The sequence below is a fragment of the Chlamydotis macqueenii genome, chromosome 9 (assembly GCF_036417535.1).
Source record: "Chlamydotis macqueenii isolate bChlMac1 chromosome 9, bChlMac1.mat, whole genome shotgun sequence".
NCBI lineage: Eukaryota > Metazoa > Chordata > Aves > Otidiformes > Otididae > Chlamydotis > Chlamydotis macqueenii.
Window position 1 is genome coordinate 11,202,276 of NC_141564.1, and position 26,609 is coordinate 11,228,884.

The following is a 26,609-nucleotide window of genomic DNA, read 5'->3' on the forward strand; positions in this document are numbered from 1 at the left end:
CCTTGGATTTCCCTCGGCGCAGGCAGCTCTTCACCTGCTGACGCTGTCTGTGGCCCTGGTGACATGGCCCCTGCCCCATGCCAGGTGCAAGGAATGGGGCATCCTGGCCGTGCATTAGCATCGCTCGAACCATGGTCTCCTGCCACGCCCACGGGCCAGGCAGCACCCCGTGTCCGCACAGTGTCCTTAGGGGAAGAGTTTGCTGTGGGTGGCACCTGGGGACAATGCTCCCTGTCCCACTAGTCACCTCTCAGCGGTGGCAGGAGCCGACTTAAGAGAGCTCCTGTTAGCTAATCTCTGCCCAATTAATCTTAGCTGATCCAGTTAATCATCACTCTCTAGGCCTTTCACTCGGCTGGCGATCCCTGGTAGGGATGGGCAGAGCGCAGCAGGCTGCCTGGGATGGGGGGCAGGACATGCCCGGCTGACTTGGGGGCCAGGTCCGGTTGTGCCTGCTGCCACCGTGGCCCCAGGACTCTGCCATCCTTCTCTGCCATCTCCCTTGGTGTGGGGTACCCCCAGGAGGAGGCGGGGAGGGAGCGGGGCCGTGGCGCTGGCCCACTCCCAGCGAAAGGCCGATAGCGGCTTATTGAATTTCTCTCGATGGCGGATTAAGCGAGCGGTGGCTGACTGTCCCCGGGCAGAGCGAGCTGGCTGGGCTCGAGCCGCCCGCCCCTGCCCGCAGCCTGCCCGCCGCAGCGTGTCCCCCCGCTCTGCGGGATGCTGGGCGCCTGCAGCCAGTGATGGCTGGTGGTGCTGCCAGGTTACGTGGGCTGCAGGCTGAATTCCTCCCCGCGGCCGAGCCGGGAAAATAAAGATTCGAGGGAAGGAGAGGAGGCTCAGGAAGGAGCTGGGCAGGGACTGCCGGTGTTCCCTGAGGGGGCACAGTGCTGCCTGGGGTCCTCGTGCCGCTGTGGCAGAAATGGGACTGGAGAGCGGCAGAGGAGCAGGAGGGAAGCGGCGTGTTGCCGACCGAGGAAGCTGAAGGAAATGGATGGAGACAGAAAATGGAGCCGAGCTTGTGGCTCTGCAGCAGGGAATACCGGCAGGGAGAGGAGCCTGCGCTGCTAAGCGAGCCAGATGGCTTGCTGGGAATGCGCCGGGATGTGGGCATCAGGATCGTGGGGAGAGAAGAAGGGTCCCGCTGGCAAGGAGGGGGCTTCTCACAGCCAGCGAGGGTGGGCTGGGGGCCTACTGGTGTGGGGCTGAGCGGGCACTCCCAGCAGAGGAGGGTGAGCAGCCACTGACAGAGGGCATGCAGCAAGACGAGGCGCCCGGAAAAGTGGGACAAAGGAGAAACCAGAGCTTCTTCATGGGAAGTGATAGGGCTGGAGAGGGCTGCAACCGGAGCGGCGTAGGGGCGTGAGGGAGCGAGGGCAGGGTCTGATGCTGCCCGTGGCCAGCAGCAGTCCGTCCAGGGGCTGGTGGGGTTGCTGATGGCTGTGCCATTCCAGTGCTGGTGGCTCTTGCTGAAGGCTATGCTGCGAGGCGGGAGCCCAGGGATCTGGCCCACCTCTTGGTAGCCCTGGGAGCTGGAGCGACTGCAAAGCGAGGGGAGGAGAGCCATCCTGGCTGTGGAGGAGGAGAGGGAAGCGTTTGACACAGGCAGTTGCTGGGGGGTTTAGCCTGACCACAGATCCATCGTCCCTGAGTGCCAGTGGTGCCACAGGGTGGGGCAGCTCGAGCCAATGGCCTCGTGAGGATGCAGCACTTCCACCCAGGAATACATCCCCTCCGTTTCTGTTCCCCTTTGGCAAGAAGTCCTGTTTAATGTTTCCTTTCTCCCCCATCTGAGAAAGTGGCAGAGCGGGGTATGCAGCAGCCTCCTCGGTGGCTCGGGAACTCGACGGCAGTGTTAAAAGCCTGCTTAAAATAATCCGCGCTCAGGAAAGCCTGAGAGCAGAGGCTTGGACTCTGGAGCCGGTGGGATTGACGGGTGCAGTTGCTGGCTGAGTGCAGTGGGAGCTCCGGAGCCGTCCCAGCGGGGTGGTGAGAGGAGGATCTGGGAACTCTAATGGGAAGAGATTCGTCCTCCTCTCGCTGTCAGGGATGCAGGCTCACTTTTAAAACGGGCAAAGCATTTTCGAAAGACAGCGCCGAGCTTATAATAGTTTCTACCTGCAAATTTTTCCACTGCACCATGCATATACCTGCCTTTGGGCAGAGCATACACTGGTTTTCCTCCCACACTCTTCGAAAGTGAAACTGGAGCTGTCAAACCTCCATTACTTTTAAAGCCATGCCCTTCTCTTGGAACACCTTCCATTCTGTGGATTTATTTTTTTCCTCTTTTTTATTTTTCCTCCTTTTCCACAAATTCATTTCCACCGTGGGAAAACCCATCTCTTGTTGAGGACCCATCCTTACCGCTCCGCTTTGTTGGGGTCATGGTCCATGTGATCAGAGCTATGCTATTGCTCGCTCCTCATCTCCTTCATCCCAGAGTGAGCATCCCACTGGCAAAGACCAGGCTCAGAAATCCCCAGGGCATTTGCAAACACCCTCGCAGGGGTCCCACAGGCAAGGATGCCGGAGGAGCTGGTGCCTGCAGGGTGCTGAGCTCCTCGTTCGCTGGCTCAGCATGGGGAGCCAGGGAGAAGGGGACTGGTGGGAGAGGGGAAATGGACATTTAGAAGGCAGGAATGGATTTTTTCAGGGCTAATCCTGAATGAGCTGGTGGTCAAGGGAAGGACCCCAGCGTCCCTTTCTGGCCAACGCTAGTGAGGCTTAGCTGGGACTCGAGGAAGGTGAGACTGGTGGCAGAAAGCCCGGACACCAATGCTGGGGCAAGCGGCTGCTCTGGGAGATGTTAGACAGTGGTTTGTTTTGTCTTGTGAGGTTTGTGATTAATAATTTATTAGCAGAAGGAGTGGAAAAATGACCGTGAGCTGGGAGCTTCAGCTGAGTGCGATTGCCACCAGCTTGCTGGCTGGTGCTGCTCCTGCTGACGCCGCACTTCTGCTTGTGCTGGGAGCTGAATGAGAGGCAAATACCAGCAGTTGTGCTCAACAGTCGCCTCCTTTCTCGACACGAATGCCATCGTTTTCCTCCCCACCTCCACCCAATTCTGCTTCCTGGTCCCTGCTCTGCTGGGGCTGGAGCGGAGGCAGGAGGCTGGGATGATGGGCAGGGGGTTGTGGGCTTGCTCACAAGCGAGGGGCTACCTGCTCAGTGCTGTTGGCACCCCAGGATGGAAAAAATGCTCCTCAGGGGTCAACGCTGATGTTGATGGTGTCTATGTGGCCCTGTCTCCTGCTGTGGGTGCCCACCGAATGATGCTGCAGGGTGATGGAGGCTCTGGGGTAAGGGCAGGGATGTCCCCTGGGACTGAGCAGGGAGTCCTGACCCGAGATAGGTACAAGGGGGAGATGGGAGAGGCAAGAGGCAGGCAGATTGAAGGATGAAACAAAATGTCTTATTTTGGGCAGAGGCAAACCCACATTCCTGGGAGGTTTCATTGCATAGGCTTTCCATTCATTTTTCCAGCATGGCTGCGAGATGAGGATTGGGATGTGAGCTTTCCTAACCCCCTTTTCTTCCCTCTTTGCAGGACAGCCACTGGTCCCCACTAGGAGGACAAACCTCCGGCCGGCGCAATGGCGGGAGCATCCGTGAAGGTGGCGGTGCGCGTCCGGCCCTTCAACTCCCGGGAGATGAGCCGGGAATCGAAATGCATTATCCAGATGTCAGGAAGCACCACCAGTGAGTGCCAGTGTCGAGGGCAGAGGGGCTCGGGAAGGCTTTGGGTGCTGCTCGGGGAGAAGCGCGCGTGGTCAAGCACTGGGCTGCCACGATCCTTGGTGTGGATGCTCGTAGCACCTGGTGTCATATGGAGGAGGGAATTGGGGGGGATGTCACCTTTCCCACAGGGAAATGCAATCCTGCTGTTGCAATGGCAGTGGTGGGATCTATGTGGCACTGAGCCCTTGGGTTTTGGTGGTACCAAACGGGGCAGCATCCCCAGGCAGATGAAGGGGGAGGAAGAATCAGGAAAGCCTGGACGCACCAGTGCGCGGATGTGGGGCTGAGGATGCCTGGCCCATGTGGAAGCCATGCACCGGCCAGCAAGCGGCTACCGACAGTGCTGCCTGGCCAGGTACCACGCACTGCAGCATGCCAGGACACATCCCTGCTTCTGCAGGGTTTGGGGCCACAACACTAGCGGAATGGGGGAGCGGGAGTGGGGCTTGCCAAGGGAACAGTGTGCTCGGGGATGGGAGATGTAGCGTGAGGGCTTGGGGCCCCCTGTCAGGACCCCGTTCGGCATTTGCCCCTCTTTAAATAACAGCTGCTGGAAGTACGGGGTGGGAAAGGTGGCTGAATCCCTCCTCTTTGGCTCTGGCAGCCTCCAGATGGGACAGTGTCTAAAACAACTCCCTTGCTCCCTGCCTGCCCAGGCTTCCTGGCAGCGGGTGAAAAAACAGTGTCAGCCACCCCCGCAACCCGGATGGGTGGGGGGCATCTGCCATGCCCCAGGCCTGGTCAAAAGCATCCGGCATCCCCCATCTCCGCCAGGGCCATGATTGCTCAGAGCCGTCTGCCCGTGCCCGTCCTGCTGCCCCCAGCCCCGTTGTCTGCAACCCCCCAGGCCCCTCATTCCCCTGCCCGCGCCAGGAGGGCGGCAGGGCTGCGAGCAGGGGCAGCGCTCCGGCCAGCCCTTTGCTGACAGCGAGGTTTTTCTCCGTGAATGGACAAACCCTCAGCTAATCCCCTTGGCTGGGGGGCAGGCGCTGGGGGGGCTCTGGGCCCTGCTTCTCCCGGCAGCTGTGGGAGGTGGGGGGATGCTGGTAGTGCTGACTGCCCCCTGCCGCAGAGCGGGGCTGTCTCAGCCCCCTGGCTCCTCTCAGAGAAACCAAAAATAAATGTGTCTGGAGGAGTGAGAGCAAGTTTCCCTCTTCCTGGGATTATTTGCAGAGACTCCTGCACATATGGAGGCAGGGGAGGTTGTTCTTCTCCCTAATTCATTAAGCCCCAAGGGGGAACGAGGGGCAGGGTGGGAAGGGGTCAGCCCTTCTCTGCCATCCTTTCCCCCCAGATTCACAGCTGCCTCCGGCTCAGGTCACTGCGCCGCGGCCGCTGCAACACTGCTGCTTTGTTCCTCTGGTATCCCCGCCTCGGCAGGGACCAGCCTGGGCACCAACACCCCCAGCCCCTCTCCTGGCAGCTCCCGCCAGGATGGCGAGGAAAGGACCCTGGCTTTCATCCTGCAAGGCCATTAATATTCTCTGGCCGGAGCGATGCCTCCACTGGCTTTAAGATACAGCGATTATTTTCTCGCCTGTGGGTCTTGGGTTTTATCCTGCCAGTGCTTGCTACGCTCTGCCATGCTGCTGGCTCTTCAGGGCGAAGGCAAGTGTTCATCTCCAGATGTTTTCCTCCTCCCCCTCTTGTCTGTATGTCTTCTCCCCCCTCCTCCTTTTTCAATCCTCTTTGGCCAGAGCACAAATCTTTTGCAGCGGCTTTGCAAAAGCCCTGGGATGCCTGGTGACAGGAGAGAAAAAAACCCACCAGCGGCATCCAGCCACGTAGGGCGTGAGTAAATGGGAATGAAAGGGACATGGGGAGAGCATTTCAGCTCTGGGACAGGAGACCCACTGCTCTCGGTGTCCTCCCTTCTCCCCCGTGTCCCGGTCTCCGGCCGGCCAGTCCATCTGGGTGGCTGCAGCTGGGATGCCTGGCGCCGCTCGGTGCTGTCCCCAGCTGCTCCTCCGCCCTGTGCCCGGCGTGGGCTGGCACTGGGCCGCAGAACAGCTGCCTTGTTTGGCCCCGTCCTGCTTGCTTCTTCTTTTGCCCCCATTGGACTCATTTTTTGGGGGTGTGATGCTCCCATTCACTCCAGCCGGGGTCACCTCTGTGGGGTACGGGCGGCTGAGAACCAAGGGGCTGGGTGGCATGGCAGAGCTGCCAGGTGAACCCCAGGAGCCATCAGAGATGCTCCACCTGACTTTTGTGTGGCTTCCACATCTGCTTCTCTTTGCCACAGCCGCTCACATGCCCTCCACACCCCAGCCAGGCACTGGTGGGGATGGGCAGCTGCCCAGAAAGGCCTGGTGCTGTTTTGGTCTAGGTCTCAGCGGGGACCTCCAAGTCCCTGTTTGCAGCTGCGGCACAGGCAGTTGCTATGGGGATGTCACTTCCCAGCCCCTTCTCCTGAGAGAGCAGCTCCGGCTTTGGTAATTGGTCTGTCCTGGGTGCAGGAGGCATCTCCCTCCCTGGGGGAGAATCCGTCATGGCAATGGAGGAGGAATTTGGAGCAAAAAGCGTCTGTATCCATAACACCGCGCACCAAGGCATCCGATGCCACGGGAAGCGGGCTGCACTGTGTCTGGGGCTGCGTGGGAATCGGCTCGAACCCTGAGCGAGCGTGAGCCCTGGCTGAACGCCGGACCCAGGGCAGGGCAGGTTGGGGCTGCGATGGAAGGAGCTCCGTCGGCCCCCTCATCGCCGCTGGTGGCAGGGAGCAGCTGGGGACTGCAGGCACAGGAGCTGCGCTGCACCGGCCCGCAAGGTCATTTCAATGTCGCCTAACATGGCTGATGGCTGGATCTCGTGATTACCCTGCTGGTTTGGGTTTCTTCTGACGCATCTCTTATTTCAGAAAAAAAACCCATGGTAAATGCTCTACGGGGGGGGAAAAAAGCAACGAGCGAGGAAGAGAAGTGATGCAGTCTCCAATTTCCATGGCAACGTCCTTTTCACCAGGGGATGGGAAAAAGCAGGCTCTTGTTTCCGCTGGCGGTGTAACAGGAGGCATTAATCACCCTGCTGGGGCTGGGTACCCAAAAGAAAGCGCAGGGGAGGAGAGGCAGGAGCTGGAGGGGGCCTGGGGGAGCCCCGATGGGGCCACGGCTGCTCCCACCCCACAGCGCCAACGTGTGTGGTTTTGGGCACACCCCCCAGCCGTTGGGTGAAGGAAGGCTGTGATCTTCCTGGGCTGGTGCCGGGCTCCCACGGGCAGATGCCGGAGCAGGAAGAAGCCTGAGGGAAGGAGGCGTTTCCCCCACACTGTGCCCAGCAGGATGTTTGGGCAGGGCTCTGCCCTGCTCCCTGGGCTGGTGCAGGCTCTGGCAGCCATGGCACCCACCCGCTCTGCTGCGACTGTTGGGCTCTGGGGGCTCTGGGCCCATCTGCAGAGCTGGAGGGTCCCAGTCCTGCTTTCCAGGACTGTTTCGGATTGAACCTCATCACCCCTCTCCCTCACAAGCAGGATGTGGGTGCGGGGGTACCACGGGTGGCCGGGTGGCCTCATGGTCCCCTTTGTTTGCCCCTAGCTATCCTGAACCCGAAGCAGCCCAAAGAGACACCGAAAAGCTTCAGCTTTGACTATTCCTACTGGTCCCACACCACGGTAAGCAGTGGGAGGGCTGGAGCGCTGGGCTGGGGAGAGGCAGGAGGACTTCCTTGCCAAATTTCTCCTTGTCCCCCTCCTCTCTGCAGCCTGCAGACATCAACTATGCATCTCAGAAGCAAGTGTACCGGGACATCGGCGAGGAGATGCTGCAACACGCCTTTGAAGGCTATAATGTGTGCATCTTCGCGTACGGGCAGACGGGTGCCGGAAAATCCTACACCATGATGGGGAAGCAGGAGAAGGACCAGCAAGGCATCATCCCACAGGTACCGCCTGCTGAAAAGCTGCTTGTTCCCCTGCTCCCAGCATGATGCCCAAAGGGAAAGCAGAGCGGGGAGGGAAGAGGGCAGCAGGGCAGGAGTGGGGCCAGGCTTTGCCAAGGTCTACCGCAGCCCTGCCACGGCAGCAAGCGGCACGGCTCTGCCGGAGGGCAGGGGGACAAAGAGCATCACACTGGTCTCTTCCAAGACCAGATGAATGATGGTCTGGCCACACGAGGCCGATGTTTGTGAGCAGCGGTAGTCCAACCACCGAGCTCCCACTGCCTGTGCTTGCCGAGAGCTGCCGCGTGCTGGCCCAACTGGGTGCTGGGGGGGCTCTGGGGATGCTGAGCCCTGCCATATCAGCACAGGGGAGTTCTGCCAGCTCCCCAGGAGCTGCCTCAGTACTCAGGAGCTCTGGTTTTTGAGGTGAGAAGGTAGAAATCCCTGTGGCCTGGGCACCCTGGGCAGGAGCATCCTTCTGGTGAGGGCTGAGCACCCTGGCTCTTCTCTCTGCAGCTGTGTGAGGACCTCTTCTCCCGCATCAATGACACGACGAACGACAACATGTCCTACTCTGTGGAGGTAGGCACCCCATTGCCTGCCTAGTCCATCTCCAGCCTCCCACCTGGCTCTGCAAGCCATGCCGGTGTGCAGACACCTTTTTGGGGGGTCCCATCCCTGGGTGTGGGGTGGATGGACAGGGCCTGATTCTGCCTGCACACTGAGCATCCACGTCCTGCCGGCTGCTAGCCCTGCTCGTGTCCTCTGCTCTAGGTGAGCTACATGGAGATATACTGTGAGCGTGTGAGGGACCTCCTGAACCCCAAGAACAAAGGGAACCTGCGGGTGAGGGAGCATCCCCTCATGGGCCCATATGTTGAGGACCTTTCCAAGCTGGCCGTCACCTCCTACAATGACATCCAGGACCTCATGGACTCTGGGAACAAGGCCCGGTGAGTTGAGGGAGCAAAAGATGGTCAGGATTTTGAGAGCTTGCAAACATGTCCAGAAGGTCCTGCTTCACTTCCTTGCTTTGCTGGCCTGGCTGCTCTGGAAGTGGCAGTCCCCTCCTGTCTGAGCATTGGGTACCCCCCATTTATTTTCACCTTGCCTCCTTCCTGCTCTCAAAACGTCCTGAAGCCAGCAGGAGAAAGTCTGGACTTTTGCACATCTCCTCCCAGAGTCCTTTCCTGTCCTCCAGACTTTCCTTCCCATCATGTACCCTGTCCTGAAATGAGCCCTGGCCCCATCACCAGCCGCTCCAGTGTCCCCTGCAGAGTGTCATACCTCCCTGTCCTCCTCTCCCCGCAGCACGGTGGCTGCCACCAATATGAATGAGACCAGCAGCCGCTCCCACGCTGTGTTCAACATCATCTTCACGCAGAAGCGGCATGACGCTGAAACAGACATCACCACTGAGAAGGTGAGAGCAGAGCCTGGGGGACTCGGGGGAACCCGCATGGACCCGGGAAGGGCTTCATGTGCTATTAACAGCACTTGGGATGAGATGGTGCAGCCTGAGGGATGGTTGAAACAAGATGGAGATAAGTCCCAGGCATGCGCTGGGCTCACAGTCCCTCAAGGGACTGGCCCCTGAATAGGATATTGGGTAGCTGGTGCCCGCCAGCCCTGCCTGTAAGGATGTTGGCCATGCTCCTGGCCAAATCCTGGCAAGGATGACCTCACAGAGCCCACCTCTACCTTCAGAGCAGCGTCACCCCGCAAGAGATCTTTGCTCCCTCCTTGGTTCTGTGCCGGGGCCCGGTTTGCTGTGCCTGCTGGGGCTGACAGCCTCGTCTCTGCCTGCAGGTCAGCAAAATCAGCTTGGTGGACTTGGCAGGGAGCGAGCGAGCCGACTCCACTGGTGCAAAGGGCACAAGACTAAAGGTGAGAGTTGGCGCGAGGTCCCCTTCTGCCAGTGGGGACACCACGTCCTGCCCCCTCGTCCCCAGCTGTGACATCTCTTTTCCTTGCCTGGTTCCTTGCCCACTATGCTGCCGAAATCCCCAGTGCCAGTTCCACCAGGGTCCCTGCTGGGAGGTGCTGGTTACCCAGTAAGACCAGCTGCTCTTTGCCCACCCTGTACTGGGACTTCCCCATCCTCCTGGTGCACTGGGCTTTAGTGCTGATGTGAAATGGGGCTTGAGCATCTGGGCTTTTCCTCTTTCCACTAGGAAGGAGCAAACATCAACAAGTCCTTGACCACGCTGGGGAAAGTCATCTCTGCCCTGGCCGAAATGGTAGGTAGCCGGAGCACAGACGAGCAGCGGCACCGCGGGGGAATGGGCGCAGCTCAGCGGGGATGGGCTCAGCTCTGAGGGATGGAGCATCCCGGCTCCGAGGGACGGGAAGATAGGTCTCAAGCTGTCCCCGGAGCTGGGATGAGTTGGGCTCGTGAGGGTGCTGTCTCCTTGGGGATCTGCACCCGCTGCTCTCTGCTTTGGGGACGGGGAGCTGCGGTGGGTGCCAAGGAGGGGAACCGCTCACTTAAACATTCTCTCTGCTTTCTTTGCAGGATTCGGGGCCAAACAAGGTAGGTGCCCTGGCCGGGCTGGGGAAGGGGGGGTTGGTTTTTAGCACAGGGGGGTGGCAGTGGGTTGCAGGGTGGTTTAGGGGTGAGGCTCTGCCTGGATCCAAGCCACGCTTCTCCTGGGAGCTGGCAGAGTCCTCAGCATCCTCATCGCCCTCCTCCCCCTGTTGCTCTCGGTACCCGACAGCGCCCACCCAGCCCAGGCAGGGCATTTCACGGGCAGGACCTGTGGAGCTGAGGGAGCTGCCTGAGGTTGTGATGGCCTGGCAGAGCCATCCTCCTGCGAGTCTCCATGGCTGGGGACTGGCTGCCACCTTCCCTCTGAAGCGAGCAGGCAGCCTGACAGCCCTTCCCTCTGCTTTCCATCCCCCAGAACAAAAAGAAGAAGAAGACGGATTTCATTCCCTACCGGGACTCAGTGCTGACCTGGCTGCTGAGGGAGAACCTGGGTGAGGACAGGAGTGGGAGTGATGGGTTTGGTGGTGGGCACAGCTGCTGAGCAGAGGGTGATGGCTGGTGTGGAGACCAGCATCTCCCTGACGCAAGTGTGTCTCTCTGGGCAGGGGGCAACTCCAGGACAGCCATGGTTGCTGCTCTCAGTCCTGCCGACATCAACTACGATGAGACCCTCAGCACTCTCAGGTAGGAAGAAGTACCCTTGTTCCCCCACAGTGGGCGAGGGCAGGAGGGGTTTCTGAAACCCAGGTGCTGCCATGTCTTCTTCTCACCTCTGTGGCATCCCTGGCTGGGGGTGGTGCTGTGGGGGGACCCTGCAACCTCAGATAAGAGGCCAGAGGATTTTCCTGGCACTGGGATCCTCCAAAGGATTGCTTGCTGGAGGAGCTTGGCAGTGCTCCTTCTTGCCCAGCATCTGGAGGTTTGCCCCGCTGCCGCTGCTCAGGGCTCTGCCCGTCCCTAGGTATGCCGACCGTGCCAAGCAAATCCGCTGCAACGCCGTCATCAATGAAGACCCCAACAACAAGCTCATCCGAGAGCTGAAGGATGAGGTGGCACGCCTGCGCGACCTTCTCTATGCCCAGGGCCTTGGGGACATCATTGACAGTAGGTACCACCCGGTGCTCTCAGGCAGTGGCTCGAGGCAGAGGTGGGCTGGAGTCCACCCTGCCCGCGGGGCCGGCATCCCCGCAGCTGCCCTGCACCCCGCTCTGCCGGCCACGCGGTAGCCTCATGCTGCCGAAGCATGATTGGGACGCCTCCGGCGAGCCCCCATGCACACCTTCACAACCCCCAGCCTGCTCCTGTAAGCAGGAGGAGCTGCTTTACACCCAGCAGACCTCCCCTTCTCCCCCTCTACCTCCCATCTTCAGCATCCCGCGCCTGGCAGAGGTGCCAGGAAGATGTTCCGGGGCTGTGCCCACCCGTGGCCTCTCCTCCGTGTGCTGTCAGAAATCCTACTGAGATGAAGCCATTCTTGTTCTGTTCTCTCTGTCTTACCCCCGCTCCCTGCCCTCTCTCTCTCTCTTAGCCCATCCTGCTGCAGGAGGATCCAAATGTGTGTATTGCCCATCACTGGTACTCTCTGTTGCTTCACGGCTTTTGGGAGGCATGGGCTGCGCCCAGGGGCACCTGTGCAGCATGGGGAAGGGTGCCCGGAGCCGGCTCCAGCTGATGGAGAGGCGCTTGCCCGTAGGCTGGCTGTCCCAGGGAGCTGGCAAAGGGGATGGTGGCAGAGTCGCATTTAGCGCCCGCGCTTGGGTTAGCACTCGGAAGGACCAGTGTCCTCCCCCTCCGCCATGCTGAGGGCCCGATCCCCGTGGGGACTCCTCCCTCCATGCTGCCGTGATGTTGTCTGTGGCTGCTGCTGCTGCTGCTTCTGCTGGCTCTAGGGCTCGTCAAGATGAGCCCAGCACGGCGCTTGGGTGGGCTGGCACGGCGCTCTCCTGATGGAGGGGTGTGTGGTGATGGCCAGGAGGTTTTTGCCAACAGATAAGTGCTATCGTCCCGTCCCACCCTGGGCCAGGCAGTGCAGCCAGGCTGTGGTGGGCCCGCTGAGGAGACGAGGACCCAGCCTGTCCCCTCCTGGCTTGACTCCCCCAAGTATGGACTGATGGAGATGGGTGACTAACGCTGCACCCGCTAACCTGTGCCCCTGCCTGCCTCTGGCACAGCACACCAAGCCCCTGCAACTTCTCAGGGCTGGAGGAGCATCTCCTCCCCTTCCCTTCTCATACTCTGCCCCCAAATCCAGCTAATCTGGGGCAGCCGGGCAGGGAAAACCACCCGGGCTGTGCTGGTGGGGGAGGATGCTAGGGGCAGTGGCACACTCTTGGGGAGGATGATTGATCCCAGACCTGATGGCTGCAGGGTCTGGTGTTGCAAAGAAACATTCCCAGGAGCCTGGGAAGGCTCCAGGGCTGTTCCCGTGGCTGCTTCCCAAAACAGCCCTGTGCTCCTGGGGGGCTGCCCAGGCTCGGGGAGAGGTGCGCGTGCCCTTGCCCTGCTGCTGCCTGCGCCGCTGTGCTGTCGCCTGTGCCTTTTCCTTGTAATTCCTGGCTTTCTTCTCGCCGCACCTGGCCACTCTTTTTTTTTTTTTCCCAACAGCTTTTGTCTCTGTCTTTCTCTTTCTCTCTCTCTTCCTGTCCATATGTCTTTCCCCGGCCCATCCTTCCTTCCCTGCCCGTAGATGTGTCCGACTTTGAGAACAATAATGATGCTAGAGGGGCAGAGCTGAGTCACCGCCATGACAATCTCTCCACAGTGACCAACGCCATTGCCGGGATCAGCCCCTCTTCCTCCCTGTCAGCCTTGTCCAGCCGCGCCGCCTCTGTTGCCAGCCTCCACGAGCGCATCATGTTTGCTCCAGGTAGCGAAGAGGCGATCGAAAGGCTCAAGGTAAGAGGCTGGTGCCCGGCAGGACGGAGGGCTCGGCTCAACGCTCTTGCACTGAGGCTTGCAGAAGGGGCTCGGTATTTTCTGGAAACCAGTTATGGGTGATGCTCCTGGGAAACAATGCTTGGGTGTGGTCTTGCAGCGCGGACAGACCCAGAGCTGCCCAGTGCTCTGGACTGCTGGATGGGAGAGGTTTTGGTGTGGTAGGGTCCACCTGGTGCTGCCGTCCTCCCCATGGGGTGACTGCCACCTTTGTCCCATGGGATGGGCATTCCTGGCTCAGGATAGGTGCTCCTGGTTCAGCACGGTGCAGGAGCAGGCTGGCAGCAAGGGGATGGAGAGCATCTCCAGCTGTGCCTCGCTCTTTGAAGACAAGGCTGGTGGAAAAACGTGGGTGACATGCTGCTGTGGCTTGTTTAAATGAGCCTGAAACTGAGACCAGTGTCCCGCCAAGGCATGCTGGGCAGAGTCTGGCAGAGCGGGCAGGTCTACTGCCTGTAGGACATGCTAACCCCCTGCTATCCCCATGCTTGCCAGGAAACGGAGAAGATCATTGCAGAGTTGAACGAGACATGGGAGGAGAAGCTGCGAAGGACGGAAGCAATCCGGATGGAGAGGTGGGTGTCTTGGGGTGGGATGGGATAGAATGGGATGGGATGGAATGGGGTGGGGTTCCCCAGGCATCTCCCCTCCTCTGCACTTTGCCTACAGCAGTTCAGCTCCTGGGGGCAGCCAGGTGATTTGACTGTCCAGCCGTACCCTGGCTGCCCCCCGGGCACTCCAGTGTCTACCACGTTAGCCTGCATGGACATGGTCTGCTCTGAGAAACCCTCTTGAGGCACAGAGAGCTGAAGCAAGCCCTACGGCTGTGATCCATGGGGCAAACCCATATGGGCTCAGGTCCTGTCCTGGACTTGTCTAGTGCCGGCTCCAGGGGCTTGTGGCGCTTTGACAGGCTCTTCTTTCCCTTGCTCCTTCAGGGAAGCATTGCTGGCCGAAATGGGAGTGGCCATGAGGGAGGACGGAGGCACCTTGGGTGTTTTCTCTCCTAAAAAGGTAGGATCATCTTATTCTGTTCTTCCTGGCAAACGAGGGCTGGTTTGTACCCCTACAGCTCCCTTCCAACCTGCTCTGTTGCTGCTGGACAGCCCCAAGTATTTCACTAGCCTTTTCTTGGCTCTGAAACCTATGGGGGCAATCCCATTGTTGACCCTGCTGGGTACAAACTTCGGTAGAAACCCGTGGCTAAATGTCCAGCCCCCATTGCCTGGGTGCTGTCCCCATGCAGGTGGGGCTTCGCTGACAATCGCTGTGTTAGACTTCAGTGTCGGCTCATAAAAACCCATACTTTGGGATATTTGAAATCTTTGTTTCTCATTCCTGTCTCAGCTGCTGCCTGTTAGGACCCCAGACCTTTGTGTAGAAAGCGTGGGGGTTTATTCCCCGAAGCAGGTTGGTCTTGGAGGTGGTGTATTGCTGTGGTGGTCTTGGTGCCTCCTTGCTCTTCACCTGTCTGGCGGGTGGAAACTCCTCTGACTTCTCCCGTGGCTGGTGAGGAAGGTTAGCGTTGATAGTATGCAAAATCCTGTTTCATTAAGGGCAAAGCAGGGCAGGACTTTGTTGTCCTGCTGTACACCATCGCTGGCACGATTACGTCTCCAAGGAGCCCCATGGAGGGTAGAGTGTCTGCCTTCTACTAGCCAGCCTTGCAAATCTGGAAAAAAACTGCGAGCTGAAGGAGTCTCAGAGCCTGAGGCTACGTGTTTGCCTGGAGGGGCCTGAGATTAAATGTTACAGCCAACTTATTCCTACCAGCCACCGTGGAGAAAAGCCTGTGTTTCCCTTGAGCTGCAGCTCTCCTGTGCTGTTTGGAGCGAGTCTCTGCTGTCAGCCAGGGCTCGTAGCCCTGTTTTGAGGGGGAAACCTCTGCATGTGGGGTGTCAGTGGGCTGATAAAACGTTTCTTACAGTCTCTATTCTCATTCCTGGGAAACTCAGAACCTCACCTACTGATACTCCCAGGACTTTCCCAGTTGCCTGAAGGTGCAATCACAGCAGCTTGCAATGGGGTGAAATAAGCCAGCTGCAGCCGGAGAGGTCTGTGGCTGGGGAAGAAAATTCTCTCCTGTCAAGGACAAAGTAGTTTGTGACCCACATGTAGAAAGTGATGGGAGGGAACTGTTAGGAAGGAGACCAGGGAGTGAAATTTAGCCTGGAGATACAGCTTCAGGTCTCCACTACTTTTGGTTGACCCTCTGGTCTGGTGACCTAAACCAGAGGTGAAGGTATTTCTTCTCTGGAGGGGCTCTTTTGGGTGCTTTGTCTGTCATTGCACCATCAATGGAGGAAAACGGGCACTTTTAGTTCCTCTCATCCTAAACCAGCTGCTGCATGTGACATATCTCCGCGTCAGCTACACTGTCTGCAGCAGAGCTGGGGACTACAGTGAGGCAAGGGCCCGTGGACATGCAGCACAGACAAGCTAAGCCATATCAGGGACTCTCCATGGGAAGTGTTAAGCTTCACGTAGGGCCTGTTTGCAGCATGAATTTACAAATGCAGCTGGGGCAAGGCTGCCGAGGGCTCAGCCCTTTGAAGAAGAAAGCAAGGAGGCGTGTGGAGGCAGGTCATCCTCATCCAGACTGCGCAGTTCTCTGCGGTCCCCTTGAAAAGTACCTTCCTGGGGCTGTGGTCCCAGAGCTACAGAGGGCAGGAGAGCCCGGCCACGTGCAGCGGGCAGCCTGAGGTGCTGCTGAGTTCCCACTTCCCTCGGGAGCATCCCTCAGCACTGGGTGGACAGGGCACACCAGGGTGACTCCCTGTTTGTCTCTCCCAGACGCCCCACTTGGTCAACCTGAACGAGGACCCGCTCATGTCCGAGTGTCTTCTCTACTACATCAAGGATGGGATAACAAGGTGAGGGCCAGGTCCTGTGGGGCGGTGGGCGCCTAGCCCATATCTCAGTGCCTGACTTGAATGGGCGGGCAGCATGGTGACAGCCATCCCCAGGCTGGACACCGTTCCCGGGGCATCCCCAAAGTGCCATAGCCGTGTGGGAAAAATGTATTTGCCTGGCAATCTCATTAGGGATGTTGGTCCTGCTGTGCCCAAGGGCTGCTCCTGTCAGCCCCAAGGATGGTTTTAGGGGGAGGCCCAGGGAGAGGTCATTGAGAAAGGACCAAGCTGGCTTGAGCTGGGTTTCCACCAACAGGGTTGGCCGGGAAGATGCAGAGAAGAGGCAGGACATCGTTCTCAGCGGGCATTTCATTAAGGAAGAGCACTGCCTTTTCCGCAGCGACACCAAAACTGGTGGTGAAGGTATTCCTTCTCTGGAGGGGCTCCATCTCCCCGGGGACCCGTCCCTCTCCATGTCCCCAGCGCCTGCCCCCAGCCAGGGGTCCTGCTCTCCTCAGACTAGTTGGGCTCTCCCATGTGGCTGTGGCCTCTCCATGCTTCCAGAACAACCTATGGCTCTCACCTAGCTGGGAGGGAAGCTCATGTAAGGCACGTGGAAGCTGCTGCGGTGAGGCAAGCCAGGAAGGTCAGGGCAGGAGGGAAGAGCAGACCGTGTATGATTTCCCTGCCCAAGACCCGGAGCAGAGCCCACCCTGCAAACCAGCAGGAAATGGGGGGTGAAAGGGCTTTGGGAGATGAGCCTGGGAGGCTGGAGGTGCATGTTGGAGGCTCTGGTCTCCTCTCATGTCCAGTCTCCAGCTGGTTTTAGTCCTTGGGACTGCTCTGATTAACATGAAGTTGGCCGAGCCTCGTTGGTTGCCTGGGGTGTGGGTGCTGCCGGTGGGTACCCCGGTGTCCCCCTGCTCCACACATGGGGTGCGGCTGGGGCAGCTCTCCCTCTCAGAGGCTGCAGGAGCAGTGGAGTGAGAGATGCGGGGTTTATCCCTCTGCCTCCATCTTACCTTTGCTCCCTCTCTCCCCCTGCCACCATCCCTGCAGTAATAGTGACCCTGGAACCCTGTGAAGGTGCTGACACCTACGTGAATGGCAAAAAGGTGACGGAACCCAGCATCCTGCGCTCAGGTGGGTCCCCGGAGCCAGCACACCAGTGCTGCTCTAACCCGCCTCCCTCCATCCCACGGGGGCCCTGCAGGTTGTCCCACTTTAAACCCACACCCTTTCCCACCACCCCACCTCCATCCCTGTAGGAAACCGCATCATCATGGGGAAGAGCCACGTCTTCCGCTTCAACCACCCTGAGCAGGCTCGGCAGGAGCGGGAGCGGACCCCGTGCGCCGAGACTCCTGCCGAGCCCGTGGACTGGGCTTTTGCCCAAAGAGAGCTGCTGGAGAAGCAGGGCATCGATATGAAGCAGGAGATGGAGCAGCGGTGAGGGCACAGGGGCTGGGGCGATGGAGAGTTGGGTATCCACCTCCAGATTGGTCATCCTCTCCTTCCCCATTCCCCCCAGGCTCCAGGAACTGGAGGACCAGTACCGGAGGGAGCGGGAGGAGGCAAATTACCTTCTCGAGCAGCAGAGGCTGGTAGGTGGGCAGGACCTGGCTCCTTCTCAGGCTGCCCAGGCATGGCTGAGTTCTGGCAGATGTTTGCATGGGCTGGGTCTAAAAACAGGGGCAAACCTGTTATTCCTGGGGTTGCCCCCATAAACACGGATCCAGAGGAGGGAGGAGGCTGGGTTCTTGCAGGAAGGGGAGAAGTGCTATGTGGCAACATTGAGGAAGATCACACCTTGTGGGTTGCCTCATCCCTCTCCCTGCTTTTCCCAGGACTATGAGAGCAAATTGGAGGCTTTGCAGAAGCAGATGGACTCTAGGTATTACCCTGATGCAAATGAGGAAGAGGAAGAACCTGAGGATGAAGGTGAGGGCTGGGTGCCACCACAGGGTTTTGATGCTCTCTGTGGGAGCAAGAAGAGTGGACCACGGGTCTCCTGGGCACCGCTGCACCAATGTCCTCTGTCCTGGCGGTTGGGTGACTGTCCCTCCATGTCCCTACAGTGCAGTGGACAGAGCGGGAGTTCGAGCTGGCCCTCTGGGCCTTTAGGAAGTGGAAGTGGTACCAGTTCACCTCCCTCCGTGACCTGCTCTGGGGCAACGCCATCTTCCTCAAGGAAGCGAACGCCATCAGCGTGGAGCTGAAGAAGAAGGTGGGTGCCCGGGGCTCCTCTTTGGCTCGCTGCAGCACCTATGGCGCAGAGGCCACAAGCATGGGCAACCAGGGAAGAACCCAGGAGGGGGTTGCCAAAGGCACTGCGGGGAGCCCACTGTCCTCCCAGGTGGCTCACCGTCCCCCTCTGCCCCTCTCCAGGTCCAGTTCCAGTTCGTGCTCCTCACAGACACGCTGTACTCGCCTCTCCCTCCTGACCTCCTGCCTCCCGATGCCGCCAAGGACCGGGAAAAGCGGCCGTTCCCCCGGACCATCGTGGCCGTAGAGGTGCAGGACCAGAAGAACGGGGCGACGCATTACTGGACCCTAGAGAAACTGAGGTGGGCAAATGATGCCCACGCCTAGGAGGGCTCAGCTGGCCTCAGCCCAGTTTCTCACGACTGCCCGCCACGTCCCCTTCTGCCTGCAGGCAACGCCTGGACCTGATGCGTGAAATGTATGACCGTGCAGCTGAAGTGCCTTCTAGTGTCATCGAGGACTGCGACAACGTGGTGACCGGCGGAGATCCTTTCTATGACCGCTTCCCCTGGTTCAGGCTGGTCGGCAGGTGAGCGCTTCGGCTCCTTGTAAGCGCGGCTGGGACCTGCAGGCAGCCCTGCGGGAGGAAGCGCTGCCGGCTCTGCCGTGCACAGGGCGTTTGTTTCCCTGGGGCCGCGCTGCGGGAGGATACGTTGCACCCCTGGTGCCGGTCAGAGCCCATCTTGCCTACGGTGGCTCTCCTCCACACTGGCTGCTGGGACCCTGAGGGACCTGTGAGCCGCTGGCAACGCTCCCGCTGCCTGCCGTAACACAGTGCTGTGAGGCACGGGCTCTTGGCTTGCCGCTGGTGGGAGATGGGGGGCTGCGGCTGTCCAGCAGGCCAAGAGCCCATGCCGTCGCACCCTCCACCCTGGCGGGCACGCGTCCATGTGCACGCGTTGGTGTCCGAGCATCCGTCTGTATGGTATGTGCCGCGTGTCTCCGTGCTTCCCGCACGCTCTTTGGAAGGGTGCGGTGGGTGCCGGTGATGAGGACAGGCCACCCTGCAGAAGGGGTCTGCCCCGGTGGGCAGGGGGAGTAGGGGGCTGATCCGCATGGCCCAACCAACCGCACCTGCCACGGAGGCATCCCCTCTGTGCCACGGCACGTGGAGAGATTCCCTTCAGCAGCAGGGGTGGCAGCGAGCCTCGTGCCACCTGCTCCAACCCCACATTGCTCACAAAGCCAGCGAGGGGAATCTCCACCATTTGCACCGGTTCCTTGGGTCGCTCTTGTCTCCACCCTTGATAGCCAACGGCCGTTGGTGGCTTCCTTTAGAGACGCACTGGACGGGCAAGTCTTTATTTCCCGACGTCCTTTGGTTTAAGCAGAAAAAAACCCACCCCAAAACCCAATTGAGAAAAAAAAAAACAAACCAAAAAAGCCCCCCAAATTCCTATTCTTGCTCTCTCTGTTTGGAACAGCTGGTGTTAACCTGTCTTCTATCTTGTTGTACTAACCTTAGTTCAGATATCTCTGGCTGCAACAGCTCTCCTCTTTTCAACACATGCATGAGCGAGCGCATGGCTGATCTCACCCCCTCCCCTACCTTCTCGAACCCCGACTCCGACATCACCGAGCCTGCTGACGAGCAGCACCAGGGGCAGGAGGAGGAGGAGGAGGAGGAGGAGGCGGAGGACCTGGAGGAAGACATCTTTCCGGAGTGCCCGCTGTGTGATGGCCGGGATCCGTTTTACGACCGCTCCCCCCTGTTCAGTTTAGTAGGAAGGTTGGTGAGGTTTTAGGAGAGCATGCCGGGAAGGAACTAGCTCTTTCGCATGAGGGAACTGCTTTCGGACACGACTCCCACCTCCGGGGCGTCCCGGAGGCGCTGGGGGTGGCTGGCTGACCGGGACTGCCGCTGAGCCCGGGGCTCCTGGCTGGGCGGTGAGGCGCCCACCGAGGTAGGGCTGTGACGAGCACAGTGGCGGTAGGGGACAGCGGGGAAGGCGGCCGGCGCCAGCTCCGTCAGACACCCTTTAGGCAGGTCCGTCTTTGGGGCGGCCCTTGAGAAGGGGATCTCTGCCACATCTCCGGCACCAAAGGAGCTGTGGGAGCGGCACGAGGGTCTCGGTCCTGGGTGTTTCTCTCCCAGGGAGGGCCACATCCCACTCGGCTCGGGGTGACCCTGCGGTGCCACTGGCTGTGGACATGCAGGAACTTTGAAGCCGCGTGTGCCTCTGGCACCGACTCGGCCGTCCCAGCTGCACCGGTCAGCGTGAGCCCCCCCGGACGCAGAGGCTTGGATGTCCCCAGGCTGGGGAGACAAAGCTGAGGGGAGCGAGGGGAGAGCTGGGCACAGGAGAGAGAGGAGGACTCTGCAAAAAGCAGTTTTTTTCTCTCGCTGCCCGTACCCAGTGCTTGGCTTGGGACCATCCCTCCTGGCTTGACACAGGAGATGTTCAGGGAGGTCGTGGGGACCCGAGTGCAGGCTCCAGCTCCTCCTTGGCTCTGGCCAAGGACAAGAGCTTTGATTTCTTGTACCTGTTGGCCAGGCTCCATCAGTCTTGGCCTGGATAAACCCACAAAACCAGCAGTGCTGCCAAACCTGGTCGCAATCTGCCCATCTCCAAAAGGGGATGCGGTGCTGCCAGCTCTGCTCCAGGGTTTTCCCAAGGGTATGTGCGCCCAGAGCTGGTCCTGGAGCCTCTGTCCCAGGCAGGAGCCAGAGGGGCTCATGACAGTGAACCTCTCCCTGTTGGGGTGGAGCTCCTCTTCCTCGATGTGCTAAAGCCAGGCTTATCCCTGCCAGGCAGGGTGCGGGCAGCGAGGTGGGGAAGAGGGGGACCAGCGCAGGCAGAGAGGGCGGAGGTGGGGTGAGAGTCCTGCAGCCTCAGACCGAAAGAGCTGGGTTCTTCCCCCTTTTTTTTCTTTTTTTCCTTTTTTCTTTATTAAAAAACCAAAACAAACCATCAAAAAAGACCCAAAACTCTTGGGGGCACCTCAAAAAACCAAACAAGGCCCTGCAGCAGTGGCCCCGCTCCGTGCCGGGGGCACGTTCCCCAGAGCTCGGTGCCTTCCGACTTCTTTTGAGTCTGCCCTGGGTTTGGCTCCCCGCGCAGCAGCTCCGCCGGCCACATTTCTTGTGAAGTGTGCTTGGATTGGTTTATGATTGGATCTTTGTCTTTGATTTTTTTTTCTTTCTTTTCTTTTTCCTTTTTTTTTTTTTTAGTTTTTGGGGTTTTTTTTTTAGCTGCTGGCTCTATCTCTCCAAAGCTTTAGCAAAAATTGGGGTTATTTCACTTTCGTCTTCCTTTGGAAAGGCTTTTCTTTGGTCTGAGCATGCCATCTTTGCACCTCACCAATCTTGTGGTTAGTGTCCCTGCCCTCCTTCCTCTAGTGACACACTTGTCCCCCTCCTCCCCGCCTGACCCCGTCCCCCCATTCCTCCCCTTTCCATCCCCCTTGGCTTCAACACCAGCTGCCCTGCGATTTCGGGCGGGCGGGCGCACACAGATCCCTGCACTATCGAGACCTCCTTGTGGTCGCAGGGCTCTGCCCCGGGCATATGGTCCTGCTGGGAAGCCCTGGCACGGTCCAGCCACTTATCTCTCGTGGCCTCCAAGAAGAAATGGGATGAGACGGGCCCAGCAGGAGACCGTGATGGGGCATCATCTTTGCTTCCACAACTGGAGTCCTTGGAAGGTGCTTTGAGTGGAGAAAGCCTCAAGCAGCAGTTGGAAGTCAATGGGAGTCACCAGAGCAGGGAGAACCTCTGGACTTTGGGGCTCAAGTTGTGAGTGCGGGGCTGGGGCCTCCTGCAAGAGCACTTTCGGGGGCTGTTGGATCTGCAAGACGCCTGCGAGGCTGGGACATCGCGAGCAGCACTGCCAGCCACCTGGAGATGCAACCCTCATGGGATCCTCCTGAAGCAGAAGTGTCCTGGCCGGCGCCAGCACCATCCTGCTCCACAATACCTGAAGATGCTGCGTGTCAAGGTGCCTGTGAGAGCCCTGGGGAGGGGTGCCGGGCACCCCACACCCCCTCTTGCTGGGAGCGGTGCCACCCCGCAGGCAAGGGTAGCTGGCACCTCTCAGCAGGGAGCTCAGCACCAAAGGCTGTGGAGGTGACTTGTCACCACTGAGGGCGCAGTGCGTCGCCATCGCCTGAGCGCCAGGAGGAGCGTTGAACAATGAGCCAGCCAGTGGCGAGGTTGAGGAAGGCAGCAAGAGGAGGCAAAACGCTTGAGAAATTAGGAGCTGCAGCCTGGCAAGAGGTGCTGGCAGAGTCATGGTGCAACCATCATGTTGAACCCCAGCGCGGCACCTTGCCGCAATAGCGTCGACGACCTGGATGCCACAGAGGACACCGGAGAGGCTCAGACCTGCCACATGGGGAGCAGGCAGCTCGTTCCTCATCCACAGGTGGCCCAGGACCCTGAAGCCACACGTGTGAAGGGATGGGCTGGGGGCACCCATGCTGCCGATGCCACCAGCCACACCGTGCAGCCTCCCTCCCAGCCGAGCAAAGGCCGCCTGCAGCCATCAGCGATCCTGCGATGCCACGGGCAGAGCCGGGCCAGGACCCCCCTGGCAGGTTCATCTCTGGAGGCTTCTGGCCTCCAGCCAGGACCTCGTCCTCCTCTCCCCATCTTCGCTCCTGCTGGCCTCTACCTCCCTCGTCACCCTCCTTTCCTCCCCGGTCTTGCCCCTGTCCCCCCCATGGTGACTCCGCAGCCGCCCCCGAGTCATGTTGCAGCACCTCCTGCCCCAATCCTCCGGCTCTTCACCGCAGAGAAGGTCCTCTTCCCTCCCAGCTTCCCGGTGGCACCAGCGCAGCCCCCTTCCCCTCCCCACCCGCCACGGAGGTGACAGCTGGAGAGGTACGCGAGCCCCGTCTGCTTCGCGGCGCTGCCCGCAGCGTGCTGCCCGCCCGCCTGCCCGCGGCACGCTGCCCGTCCCGCTGCCCGCTCCCTGCCCCTCTCGGCTGGCCCTGGCTGCCTTCTCTTTAGTTTTGCTTTGCAGCGCCGCGGTCGCGCCGTGAGCGGTGACCTGGGATCCCGGCCGCCGCCGGCCGCGCCACCCGCGCCTGGGGACCCGCAGGGTGGGAGCAGTGACCGCTCTCCCCCCGTGTTGTGTGTGTCCCCCCCCTCTCTGGCAGGGCCTTCGTCTACCTGAGCAACCTCCTTTACCCCGTGCCCCTGGTCCACCGCGTGGCCATCGTCAGCGAGAAGGGCGAGGTCAAGGGCTTCCTGCGCGTGGCCGTCCAGGCCATCTCAGGTAGGAGGGAGACCCCCACCCCAAATGTGCCCCTCGCATCCCCCGCAGCCCCCATGCCAGCTCACCCCCATCCCTCCTCCAGCGGACGAGGAAGCCCCCGACTACGGCTCCGGCGTGCGGCAGTCAGGGACAGCCAAGATATCCTTCGACGACCAGCACTTTGAGAAGGTACAGCAGCAGTGGGTGCCCAGGGACTGCAGACCCCTGCCTGCCATGGCAATGCTCCCCATGGGGACCACCGGGCTCCCAGAGGTGCAGGCATCCCGCTGAAGGGACCGTGCTCCCGGTCCACCCGACAGCCCCCAGCCCTCCAGCACCCACCCACACTTTTGCTTGTGTCCCCGGGGGAGCGGCCGTGGGGCGGGAGGGGAAATCTGGAGGTCCCCCAGTGTTCGGGGTGGTGGCACAGGTGGGACCACCTCAGGGACCACCAGCATCCCTGAACCCCACTCCTGGTGCAGTTCCAGTCGGAGTCATGCCCAGCTGTGGGGATGTCTCGCTCGGGGACCTCCCAGGAGGAGCTGCGCATCGTCGAAGGCCAGGGGCAGGTCAGCGACATGGGTCCCTCCGCCGATGAAGTCAACAACAACACCTGCGCAGGTGAGGGGGTGCTGACAAGTGGTTGGGGAGCAGCCCCTCGCCCCAGCACCCAGCCTCCTCTGCCCACCCAAGCATTGAAAGCCCGCTGCCCCGTTGTGGAGCTGCTGGCAGACACTGAGGACCCTCCTCTCCCTGCAGTGACCCCAGAGGACCTTCTCCTGGACAGCCCGGAGAAGCCTGCACCGGACGGGCCACTGGAGACAGCTCTGGACCACCTGAAGCTGGGCAGCATCTTCACTTTCCGTGTGACAGTCCTGCAAGCCTCCAGCATCTCCGCAGAATACGCAGACATCTTCTGCCAGTTCAAGTGAGCTCCTGGTTCCCCCCAGCCTCGTGTCTCCCACCGTGCTCCAGCTATTGCCTTGCCAGCAGTGAATGTCGGGGAGCCCCAGTCCTGCCACCTCTGACCCTTGATGGGTGGGGAGGCAAAACCAAGGGCTGTGGGATGAACCCACGCGCTTGTCCAGTACCTTTTTTGGTCTCTGGTGAAAGGCAGGGAGAGGCTCCCAGGATGCAGGTGGCAGCACCAGGGAGAGTGGGCTCTTCTCCTGGTCCCTGCCCTCTTTCCCCTGCCTGCCCTGGCACATTCCATCCTGCAACCCCAAAGCCACCTTCCTTCCCTCCACAGCTTCATCCATCGCCACGACGAGGCCTTTTCGACAGAGCCCTTGAAAAACACAGGACGGGGGCCACCGCTGGGCTTCTATCACGTCCAAAATGTGCGTACGTCTCCCCTGCCCACACCCCTTCACCTCTGCGGCTGCCAGGGTCTCCATGGGGCCATTGGCTGGATCTTCTCCCCAGGGGAGCAGCTTCCTCCTGGCTTTCCCAGCCCATCACAGCAGCCCAGCTAAACCAACCTTAGACAAGGTGGAGCTGCTGCCCTCCACCTGAAAAGGCTGGGATTTCATGGCAGTGGTCTTAGGGGGGAGAACATCCCCAGGCCATGGGGAAGGGTGAGGGATGCAGGGGATCAGACAGGCCTCCTCGGTGCTGTTGCTGACTGAATCCCTTTCCCAGCTAAACTGTGCCGTTAATGGCTCTTTCTCTTCTAGATCGCTGTGGAGGTGACCAAGTCCTTCATTGAATACATCAAGAGCCAGCCGATTGTATTTGAAGTCTTTGGGCACTACCAGCAGCACCCCTTCCCGCCCCTCTGCAAGGACGTCCTGAGGTGGGTGCACCTTGGGCCACCTCCAGACCCAGGGTGCCATGGGGACACCTGGTGCAGACAGCTTCTTGGGGGACCCAGAGAAAGAGGAGGGGGCAGGTGGCAGGAGGGTGTGGCCCTGGGGCGTAGGGTTGGCGGGGTTCGGGAATCCCTGTGGATGCTTTAACCAAGCCGGTTCTCTCTGCAGCCCGCTGAGGCCGTCCCGGCGCCACTTCCCCCGTGTGATGCCACTGTCCAAACCAGGTAGGGGATCTGGCTTCCTGCTCCTCTGCCCACGCGTGGTCCCCGCGCTGGGCGCGTTCCCTCCTGGCTTGCTGCCACCTCGATGCGTTTCACCACGGTCCCTGCCTGCTCTGCCCTTACCCTGCCTGCTGCTTGCTCCGAAACTCAGTGGCAAGCTCGCCCTTTAAGCTGTCTTTCCGACCCGCCGCAGTGCCTGCGACAAAGCTGAGCACCATGACTCGGCCCAGCGCCGGCCCGTGCCAGTGCAAGTACGACCTGATGGTCTTCTTCGAGATCTGTGAGCTGGAGGCTAACGGCGAGTGAGTCCTGCTGGAAAGGGGAGCGGGAGGGCGAGGGAAGCGCACAGTGGTTTGCGTGGCAAACTGACAGGGCTCTGTGTCACACCGCAATCCTCTCTTCCAGCTACATTCCTGCCGTCGTGGACCACCGCGGAGGCATGCCGTGCCATGGGACCTTCCTCCTCCACCAGGTACTCCCTCCCCGCGATGCCGTCCCGGTTCTGGCTCCTGGCGAGAGCTGTGTTAACCGCTGTGCCTTCTCTCTGGCCTCGCGGGTCTCAGGGCATCCAAAGGAGAATCACTGTCACCTTGGTGCACGAAACGGGCAGCCTCATCCGCTGGAAGGAAGTGCGGGAGCTGGTTGTGGGTAAGCCGAGACAAGTTGGGTGGGCTGTGAGCAACCCCCAGCTCTCTGAGCTCCCAAGCATCCTCTCAGGCTGTTTCTTGCCCACATTCCCATGTGAGGCTTTACGCCTCATCTCCCCTCCCGCCCTGCAATAGCAAAGTGGCAGCTGCCCAGCAGGTGACACTGGGACACCGTGTAGGCAGGATGCCTTGGTCCTGGCCACCATGTCCAGGAGTAGGACCAGGACCAGGACGTCCAGAGCACTGGGCAGCTGCTGCCTGTGACAGGGGGGCTGCTGGGGGATGCAGGCAGGCGAGCTGCCCCTGCCCCTTGCGGGGACCCTCACAGGGCCGCTGCCTGTCACCTGAGCAGCGTCCCTGTGCTGCGCTTGCAGGTCGGATCCGGAACACCCCAGAAGCAGATGAGTCTCTCATCGACCCCAACATCCTGTCCCTGAACATCCTCTCCTCTGGGTACATCCACCCCTCCCAGGACGACCGGTGCGTGCTGCTTCTTCTCTTGCTCTTTCCCCACCATAGTGAGGGCTGGGGGGGAGGTGTGGGGAGCCCCTCTCTCCCCTGGGGAGGGGCTCTCAGCCT

The 26,609-nt window shown here is 60.3% G+C and overlaps 1 protein-coding gene across 1 annotated transcript in view; it reads left to right on the forward strand.

Annotated features, from left to right (window-relative positions):
* Positions 1-26,609, forward strand: part of KIF1A (kinesin family member 1A) — a 39,682-nt gene that overhangs the window by 2,019 nt on the left and 11,054 nt on the right. The window contains exons 2-37 of the mRNA XM_086755084.1: positions 3,551-3,702; positions 7,272-7,348; positions 7,438-7,617; positions 8,131-8,196; positions 8,389-8,567; positions 8,926-9,037; positions 9,424-9,501; positions 9,789-9,854; positions 10,130-10,147; positions 10,518-10,593; positions 10,708-10,786; positions 11,064-11,206; positions 12,789-12,997; positions 13,532-13,611; positions 13,975-14,050; positions 15,830-15,909; positions 16,205-16,311; positions 16,948-17,031; positions 17,157-17,337; positions 17,420-17,492; positions 17,736-17,829; positions 17,967-18,115; positions 18,277-18,455; positions 18,545-18,682; positions 19,619-19,882; positions 23,254-23,372; positions 23,455-23,540; positions 23,834-23,972; positions 24,111-24,279; positions 24,601-24,691; positions 25,028-25,146; positions 25,331-25,386; positions 25,577-25,685; positions 25,789-25,855; positions 25,947-26,031; positions 26,405-26,510. Coding sequence (XP_086611210.1) covers positions 3,597-3,702; positions 7,272-7,348; positions 7,438-7,617; positions 8,131-8,196; positions 8,389-8,567; positions 8,926-9,037; positions 9,424-9,501; positions 9,789-9,854; positions 10,130-10,147; positions 10,518-10,593; positions 10,708-10,786; positions 11,064-11,206; positions 12,789-12,997; positions 13,532-13,611; positions 13,975-14,050; positions 15,830-15,909; positions 16,205-16,311; positions 16,948-17,031; positions 17,157-17,337; positions 17,420-17,492; positions 17,736-17,829; positions 17,967-18,115; positions 18,277-18,455; positions 18,545-18,682; positions 19,619-19,882; positions 23,254-23,372; positions 23,455-23,540; positions 23,834-23,972; positions 24,111-24,279; positions 24,601-24,691; positions 25,028-25,146; positions 25,331-25,386; positions 25,577-25,685; positions 25,789-25,855; positions 25,947-26,031; positions 26,405-26,510 — 4,040 coding nt within the window. The 5' untranslated portion in view covers positions 3,551-3,596. The remainder of the gene's footprint in view (positions 1-3,550; positions 3,703-7,271; positions 7,349-7,437; positions 7,618-8,130; positions 8,197-8,388; positions 8,568-8,925; positions 9,038-9,423; positions 9,502-9,788; positions 9,855-10,129; positions 10,148-10,517; positions 10,594-10,707; positions 10,787-11,063; positions 11,207-12,788; positions 12,998-13,531; positions 13,612-13,974; positions 14,051-15,829; positions 15,910-16,204; positions 16,312-16,947; positions 17,032-17,156; positions 17,338-17,419; positions 17,493-17,735; positions 17,830-17,966; positions 18,116-18,276; positions 18,456-18,544; positions 18,683-19,618; positions 19,883-23,253; positions 23,373-23,454; positions 23,541-23,833; positions 23,973-24,110; positions 24,280-24,600; positions 24,692-25,027; positions 25,147-25,330; positions 25,387-25,576; positions 25,686-25,788; positions 25,856-25,946; positions 26,032-26,404; positions 26,511-26,609) is intronic.